At 33.9% G+C, this 9,439-nt stretch overlaps 1 protein-coding gene across 2 annotated transcripts; it reads right to left on the reverse strand.

Moving 5' to 3' along the window:
- Positions 1 to 1,304: 1,304 nt before the first annotated feature.
- On the reverse strand, positions 1,305 to 6,776 carry LOC139816444 (uncharacterized). Of its 2 annotated transcripts, XM_071783937.1 has the most exons (4): positions 6,295 to 6,776; positions 4,382 to 4,982; positions 2,789 to 2,974; positions 1,305 to 2,429 (listed from the first exon to the last, which is right to left on the reverse strand). In XM_071783937.1, the coding sequence occupies exons 2-4, from the start codon at positions 4,977 to 4,979 to the stop codon at positions 1,918 to 1,920; spliced, it is 1,296 nt and encodes a 431-aa protein (XP_071640038.1). In that variant the 5' UTR covers positions 4,980 to 4,982; positions 6,295 to 6,776; the 3' UTR covers positions 1,305 to 1,917. The 2 variants fall into 2 exon arrangements, with proteins under 2 accessions (XP_071640038.1, XP_071640037.1); XM_071783936.1 differs by having other exon boundaries at positions 4,382 to 6,776.
- Between the last annotated feature and the right edge of the window lie 2,663 nt (positions 6,777 to 9,439).

A 9,439-nucleotide genomic window follows, 5' to 3' on the forward strand; every position in this document is an offset into this window, starting at 1 on the left:
GGCTTGGTGACGACTTCGTCTCGGACACAGGTAAGTTTGGTCGCTTATGAAATATTAGAAATCAACGAAAATAAAAAAATTTCACTGGATTCGTGTTCAGCATGCACTACTCTTCAGAATCACTTATCTCGAGATTCGGAGAGAAAGTAATACTTAAAATATTCATAATTTTCAACGCGCAAAAAATTTCACTTTTGACCTCCGAAAACACGTTTGCCTTATGAAAATCACAACATGGCATATAATCTCACTAAACTCCGTTGGTCACATGGGCACCATAAGTAGTGTTTACAATATTAATGGCGAGTTCACACAACATGCAGATTTCGAGATAATTGTAGTGACGATTCCGCCCCGGTCTTCCCTATTTTGTAAAAAATTAGGGGAGACTAGGGACAAAAGTAACGCGTGATAAACGTAACAAACGCAATTACTAAAAAGATGATATTCCTGTACGAATCTATCTGGTGTTATATAATGTCTTTTAAATTCCTTCCTCACCTCAGTAGCGCTCGAAGCTCTGTCATGAGAAGTTGTGTGTCTGTTGTGTCGATGCCATAAAAATACGGTCAAAGTATAGTAGAGAGTTAGCAACGTCTGTTTATAAAATAATTAAAAATGTTCAGAACTATTTAAAAAAAGTTTTTTTAAGAACTAAAACATTACGCTACATTGATTATATGTTTTTTTTTTATTTTACCTTGTTAAACTCAATCTTCAGCTCTGTTACAACCAGCCCTAGGAGTAGGGACAATCGTAACAAATCTCGATTTTTGTAAAATTTAATTTTTCTACGTAATTATAAAATGTAGATAAATTTTATGTATACTATAATGTAAGTAAAAAATGTATTTACCTTATGAAAGAGAAAAAATTTTTATATATAAACAAGCAAATCAAAGATATCAACATAAATGAGAAAATTGTTACGTTTGTCCCTGGTCTCCCCTATTAGTCTATTACATATATGTATGTGAGTATACAAGTATAATCGAGAGAAGCGATTAAAGTACAGGTGAAGTCATTTCTCGGAATATATATCTCGATAGTAGTTATATTGAGACAGGGCGAAGCTAATTACATAATTAATTACATAATTACCAATTTTATTATGAGATTCGACCAGAACAATGTCTTTTGTATCTTCAACACTCAATATTTTTTATACATGACTTTTCCTTCTTTTATTTACTAATATTAATACCACAATATCTACAGAAACTGCTTTTTTGTCATTTTATTGTATTCGAGTGTAAAAGGATTTTTATACTCGGAACGGGAATAATAGATCCGCGATATTTTCATTTAACTGTTATCTGTACATGTTAGAATAATACATCCAACTGACATAGACAGATGACAATTGCAGATTTAAAAAAAAAGGATGTGAATATTTTCAGACATTGTATTTCATTCACAAGTTAAGGCTCCTGTTCACTTAGGTACTGCAGTCATCTTGAATTGATGACGTCAGAAACGAGAAAATTAGGTATTATGAAAATTCTTGCGACGAACATTAGAGTAAAAATGTTTTTCAATAAGATAGCGTTTATAATCGATAGAATAGACTTGTAAGATGTATCAAAAACTCTTTTTTTGTTTAGGTAATTCACGTATGTCGAATTGAATCAATGCCTAATCAAAAATGAAAACAAGCCGTTTAGCAGCTGCCGAATTAAAATAAAAATATTTGCTTTTACATATTAAATTATAACAAAATAGTAGTCTTCGGTATATTTTAACACTACGACAATTATTTTAAATAAAAAAACACTACGTTGAAACGAAAAATACGCTGTAGGTCGCAAAACTAATTCAGTTTTTTAATGTTATTTTTCGCACCTTTTAGTTCACAATTTTGCCAGGTATTTGTATATTGTCAACGCGGACTTTTGGCAATCGAGCTAGCAGGAACCTTTAAGATCTGGGCTCAGATGACCAATGAGGCCACTTTATAATTTCATTATATAAGGCATCTCCAGGACTGTCAGTCTTGAGATCAACTTGTCGGTGACCTAACAGTTTATAGTCAGGCGTAATTTTTCCATTTTCTACGCCGAACTCTATTAGCTTTTGCGCGGCATTTAATTGCGTTTCCGGCGGTACAAACGAAGTGAAATTACCGATGAACGCAATACCGATACTTATGCGCTTATAGAGATCAGAGTGGCCACGGGTGTGATTCCAGCTTCTGCCAACATATGCGAGGCCGTCGCCTCCGACAAGGAAATTGTAGGCGATATCCACTAAATCTTTTTTATCCTGCATAATTCTTAATTCGTTTGCACACTCTGTCGTACAGAATGCTGTCTTAGTGTGACAAATAATTACACGTGATACTGGCAGTTTCAATTTTTCTAGGGGTCCCCGAGGCGGCCGTGCACCCCATTCGTCCCGCTCGACAATGCGAAACTCTGTCTCGTTATTACCTGCAAGTCATGAAAATAAAATACATATCATACAAAAAGTTCAAGATATACCATGCAGACAAATTTATAGTTAGAAACTCCTTAATTTAACACCGAATTTAGCAATCTCAATCAGACCCATATGTCAACTTCAACATTAAAATCTAAAATATTACTCTCATATATAAGAATGCAAAAAGTTTTAAAATATATGACTCGTGGAAAGTAAAAAGAGACATGTTTTTAGATAGACAACTAAATAAAATAAATACAAATATATAATTTATATAGGAGACAGATTTTAGGTTTGCAATTGTGATAGATACCATTTGCTTCGTGTCGCGCTTGCATAACAAAATATTTTCTAGATGGACAATTACCATCAGGGGAAGTTGGAATATCCGATGTGGTTGGTGTGGTTGGTGTGGTTGGTGTGAATGTTGTGGACGCATCGTCCGGATCACGAGTCACTAAATGTACAGTTATGAATACTATAATACCCAGAAGTATTAAAGCTACGCACAATAAAGCCATATGCCATTTCCACGTCCAGAGCCATTGTGTCACTAAAATAATTATAAAAAGCTATATTAGAACGACAATTTTACGAGCTACTTAATGTCGTTTGATGAAATTCTTTCGCAATTATTATAACGGGTAGCACTGTGTATGAAAGGGATATTATAATTACATAAAGCCCCTCGAGTAAAGCATTATAATTCTTGTTTGATGTCACTTTTCTGCTAGTTTATTCACAATCGAGTAAACAATTTGCGGCATGCAATATCTTGCCAATCTATGTCAGATAGAGTGACACATATATACTGTGAGATAAAAATAGCTTTTTTATATTTACCTTTAATTCTTGTGCCGCAACTAAAGTGTAACAATTTTCAATCTAATAATTGTCGACATTAAAACTATTTTTTGGAATAGTTGTGACAGGATCATTAGTCGAAGTAGTTAAGGCTCCTGGGCACCGCGGCCATATTGAATTTCTTGCTATCGATGCGAGAAATTACCCTATTTTATGTTGCAGTATTTTCCGAAATAAAAAGACATTTCAATAAAAAATTACTATAGATCGTTTCAGCACACTTCTAAAATTTAACGGATACTATCCTTTTCTTTGGACAATAAACAAACAGCCATAAAACGAAGCCTAAACATACGGAAAAACAAGCCATTTGACGAGTGGAGAATGTTCCTTCCGCATATGTATTTCTTGCAAATCTTACCACACGTTAAATTTCACGAGTTTCACGAATACGTTAAACGTTATAGCACAACTACAGAGCGAATAATAAAGAAATTTAACGCAACGCAAAATAAGTTGTCAACATGTCACAAGACAGAATTCTCCATTGGAGAGAGTGAGAGGAGAGAGTTCTTATTTCTGCCGCGACGGTACGGTGCCACCGTCAACGCAGAGTTCTCGGCTCAGGGACCAGGAGCCTTAATGATATTTCTAACATATCGGCTATTCTTCCGAAAACGTTCATGCTCTGGTTTAGATACGCAATACAAAGTGTTGAAATGCATAAATATAAAATGTAGAGAAAAGAATTTGATTCTATAATGTCTCTGAAATTACCAAGTAATTATTGCGTTCTACTAATGTATTTAAAATTTTTAGGACAAAGTATATTTTCTTTTATGAGGAAAGATATTAGAGTAATGTCTTGTTGCGATGATATCGATAAAAAGTATCTACATTATATTCAATTTATAATATACTTAGCATATTTATATTATATAATTCAATTTCGAAGGTTCCGATTTATAATTTTTTATATAAAACTGTATTTTATATATAAAACTGTTGTTGAAACTTATGAGAGATCTGTTCCTTTTAGTTATCCGGTGATTTTATGCTTAAACATACGAAAAGAAACAAGTATAAAAAAACTATTAAAACCAAAAAGCAACGGGCCTAAACAATCTATTGCGTTGAACGATTAACTATTACGTACCTTTATTTAATTTAGTATTTTGCGGAAAGATGCATCCGTTTGGAGCTTCGTTATCTTTACTCGTCGACAAATGTGAGGCATTGTCGCAGGCGCTGCTGGCGTCATGTTTACTCGCATCCTGATTAGGAGTAGGATTCGTGTAAACGATCTGCGTAACAGGACAATTATTGTAGCAGGTCTTGTTAACCAGACGCACATTCTTCGAGTTCTGCACTCGGACATTGTCGAAAATCGGCTGATCAGCGTTCGGTAGGACCGCGATTTCGCCATTCATGGCGAAGGCTGGTTGCCGCTGAACGATGGTCGACGATACCGGCAGATTCGTGATCCAGCCGCCTTCTTCGACATCCGTCTCCTCTTCTTTGTCGTCGTCGTCGTCTACATCACTGCACTCTGTAGAGAAATCTCCAATGCTACTATTGCCCGGAGCGATGATCGCGGTTTCCCTCGCCGAGCGCTCAGTCTCGCCGGAAAACCTGTCGACCGCGTGACTCTTGGCAGACACAACAGTACCATTCACGTGGTCCTGCTCTCTCTTACCCTGGTGATCACCGTCGAGCGCTTGCTGTTGCTGTTGCACCAATACCACCGTATCCATGAGCTACGCGAAAAATTCAATTTTTTTATATCGGATACGTCATAAATTCGATACGCCGCATGCAGCAGAATATGCTCGTCGAAAAATAACTGTTAGAGTCTTTAAATACTTATATTCGTCAGGTCGCTACGAGGTCCTCTTTTACCATTAGACTATAACAGTCTGGGTTAGTTCTTTGTCTCTTGTTTCTCTCATATCAGATAATAAGGGAAAGATTAGTTTAAAAACGTAATTCTTTTTTATTAATATAAGATTTTTTAAACAGTTTAACCGTTTTAACCGTTTGCGAAGAACTACGTCTATTATCTCAAAAAAATGTTTTCAAAGATGGTCGTTTGATACATTCAAAGCACTTCAGTAAACATTTTTGCCAGATCTGCAATTTTGTTCAGATATAAAATTTTGTTTAGTGAAAAAGAATTACTACGTTTTTCCGAGTTCTCTATCCGATGTGTATTGCTAATTCAGTGGATAAATTCTTCAATGTCTTCAAAATGTCTAAAAATCATACCGTTTGGGTCATTAAAAATTCTTACGAAAGCGAGCACACTAGATATCGTTAATGTACGCCATTATACTCTTCTTGCGTCGAATCTTTTATCTTACATTGTTACTTTATAAATAAACCAATTTACAAATTTTCCACTACAATTATTGTTCTATATGTATATAACTCAATAATAATAATATTAATTATTTAAACTCCGTTTTTACAGATTATGGAGATTCACGCCGGTCGAAATAGTATATGTTTCAAATAGAATGTATGTATATGATAAAAAAACAGCGAGAGAAGAGAAAACGATGAGTACCTTTCATAAGAAGCAGAACATCTACAACGACTTGATTTCTTTATAAACAAATTATGGACATCGATTATACTAGTATAAACTGAACGTCGCAATATCATATCTTCGCCGTTCAAAATATTTTACTGCGGAATAAGTTGCGTTCAATCTGACTGATCAATCATATTTCGCTTATCTACATCACAGTGACAAATTTTTAATCAGTGATGGCGTCACTTTTAATCAGTTAAAATTATTGACCGCCGATCACAACAGGTATAACAATTCGTCATGTTTTAGCTTGACAAATTGGAACATCAACTGTAAAAACGAAGTTTATCATAAAAATACATATTTTAACATACATTGTATTTAAATCGAAAACTCATAGGTAAAATAAAAGACATGCTCAATCGAGGAACATCACTCGTGATCAATATTTCAAATCGACGCAGCTGGTCGGCGATAATCTACATTATCCGTTAAATTAAAGATTGACTGATTCATATACTTATTACTAGAATTACCTTGCACAATTCATCGTTCGCGCTGGCGGCGATCACTCTGCAACACTAAATTTACACTCAATCTATAATGACATGGAGCGATTATCGTGAAAAACGCTTCGCGGAATGAAAAGCTTCATTTGATCTGGTCCTAACAATTTTCGACATGTCGTTGATATACCACCAGCAATTGGGGGATGTACCGTCCTGCGGGCACGCATGATGCAATCTGAACAAGAGCGGACTCCGATCAAACCATTATCGATTATCTTCGTTGATTTTATAACACTCTGACGATCAGTCAGATATATAGATACTGATTACAATGATAAGCCAACGCGACTACTGAAAAACGACGCGCCTTAAATTGGCTATGGAATCGTGGAAAGCGTTCTCGTTCTCGCTCGCGAGAAGCAAAACGAAAAATAAAAAAGCTAAGGGCCACTTCGACCAAACTCCGATTAACTTAATAATTGATTAGTTCATTGGAAATGACCAATCGCATTTGCTTATTAAGCAGATTGACAAATGCGATTGGTCACTTTCAGTGAACTAATCAACGATTAAGTTAATCGGAGTTTGGTTGAAGTAGTCCTAAGACCGGAAACTGATATAGCGTGCACAATATTCCCTTTTGTACAACAGGGATTCCCGTATTTAATTTGAATAATAGCGCCTCGGATTCCTGTGCTGATACGTGGGTGGCCTCGCGGTCATCAATGTCACACCTAATCTACGTCACTGTTGTGTATTAAAATAAAGTTACCGTATATATAGTCCGAGATTATGTTGTATATATGTATATATATTTCAGTAGTGCGCGATGCTCGTTTTTATCAAAAAGAATGGATTTTACGATTGCAAGCCGCTTGTCAAGCATTACTGACAATCAAATTGCCGATGGAAATGATGGAATCAAAGCACGAGTAACGCAGACGTTATCTCCGTTCAATCCGACACTGGAACAGACTGTGTTGTCTTGTCAAACGTGCTTGGAAATTGTTGGCACCACTCTTTGTCTCTTTACTTCAAAACAAGTGTAGCTGCGGCATGCATATGTATATCATGCGTCGCATTATATGATTTTTAGTCTTTTCGGTTTAGTTACCGGAGCCGAATCGTATCTTCATTTCGATGGCCGAAGATTTCTAACACCACTAACATACACAAAACATCTATATAATTCCCATTATATAATTTTTTGCAGTTTAAGGCAAATAAATTAGTGCTAATTATATCACGACATTTGCCTCCAATTAAGAAGCAATGTATTTAAAAATGCATTAAAAAAAATTTAGAGCTTTTGTAGAGGTCTTTGTATATAGCAACATACTTAGATATATTTAATTATATGTATAATTACATATCTTAAAACCAAATTTTCAGATACAATTAATGTTTTAAGAGACAATTTTTTATATCTTTGAAAAAAAATCTAGTAGAATAAACTGATAATATATGAACACTAGATTCTACTGGATACAATGAGATTACATGAATTAAAATAAATTTAACAAGATGTGTTTTACTTCGATATAATATTTTATTTAATAATATATATTTATTTAGTAATATAATAGTATTATTTAAATAAACATAAAATATTACCTTCGATAATAATATCGAGTTTTTTACACGAATATTTGATATAATTATAATAAATCAACAATAAATGAAAACATGTGATTAAAAATTTGCTGACAATGGATTCGCAATACTAATAAAGCTATATGTGTATAAGGTAGATGCGTGAATACATACGTAAGATGATTTATCAATTAGAATGTTTTCATGCATTTATCAGATAGAAACTTTAATGTCACAACCGATGATATAAATGTCGAGTTCAAATGTGTTGTTGTATCAACTTAATTATAAAAAATTACATGTATAAAAATATGACCAAAAATATATACTATTGTGGGATTATTTTCCGCGCCCGGTCGATAATCAATAATCGAGGATCACGTATCGAATGTTTTCGCGAAGTTGTGCGCGTCGACCGCTCCGATCGTTAACAGTCAGTCGGAGTCGTCGGAGAGGGCAAATCGAGCAATACAGAGCAATACGAAGTAACGTCGCGTGTTTGCTAACGAGTCGCGCGAGTGATCAGATTGTAAAACAGTATTAAGAGTTAAGTACGTTTGTCCGCGATACGAGACTATTCAACGAGTTATACGATTGGAATATGAGACAAAGTTAAGAGTTTATATTTGCATCGTTCGTCATAACTTATATTTATTGCATCGTTTTGTCATAACTATTTGCCTAATCTTATAACTTGTTCAGAATAAATATTCATATAACGTTAATCATTTACTCCGATTCCACAAGCATTTATTTAATCTTACACTATTATTAAATAATAGAGGAAAGTCCCCTATTATGAGACAGGATCTTAATATGAGATATATTAATAAGCTAAAAGGCCCTGTATAGGCTCCATCTGTTGATCCCACCATGAAAAAACCCCGCCATCTCATATTAGGATCCCTATCTCATAATAAGGGACTTTCTTCTACTATTATTAAATATATTGTATAATATAACCAGAAATATTAAATCGAAAGCATAAGAGTAAGTTTCTTTTTTTTCAGGAAAATTGAATTTAGAAACAGGGAAAATATTTTTAAAACATAAATAAATAATATGTTTGTTCTATTTGCATATAAGATAGTTATTTATGTATGGAATGCAAAAAACTTATGGTGATTTTGTTTTGGAAGCTATTAAGCCGAGATTGAAACTTATTTGCATTTTGATATTGTAAGTATATTTTACATATATATGTAATGACGGTTAAAGGTATATTTATGTATGCTTTATATACTTTGTTAAAAATTATTACATATGTATGTAAGTATACAAGTGTAATCGAGATAAGCGATTAAAGCACAGGTAAAGTCGTTTTTCGGAATACATATCTCGATAATAATTATAGATACAGGGTGAAGCTAATTACATAATGAATTGCAAAATTACCAATTTTATTATAAGATTCGACCAGAGCAATGTCTTTTGTACCTTTAACACTCTGTATTTATTATACATGACATTTCCATCTTTTATTTACTAATTAGTTTGTTCTAATTAAATTTATTGATACCACAAAATCTGCAGGAACTGCTTTTTTGTCATTTTATTTGTATTCCGGTGTAAAAACATT

Source organism: Temnothorax longispinosus, chromosome 7 (assembly GCF_030848805.1).
Source record: "Temnothorax longispinosus isolate EJ_2023e chromosome 7, Tlon_JGU_v1, whole genome shotgun sequence".
Classification (NCBI taxonomy): domain Eukaryota; kingdom Metazoa; phylum Arthropoda; class Insecta; order Hymenoptera; family Formicidae; genus Temnothorax; species Temnothorax longispinosus.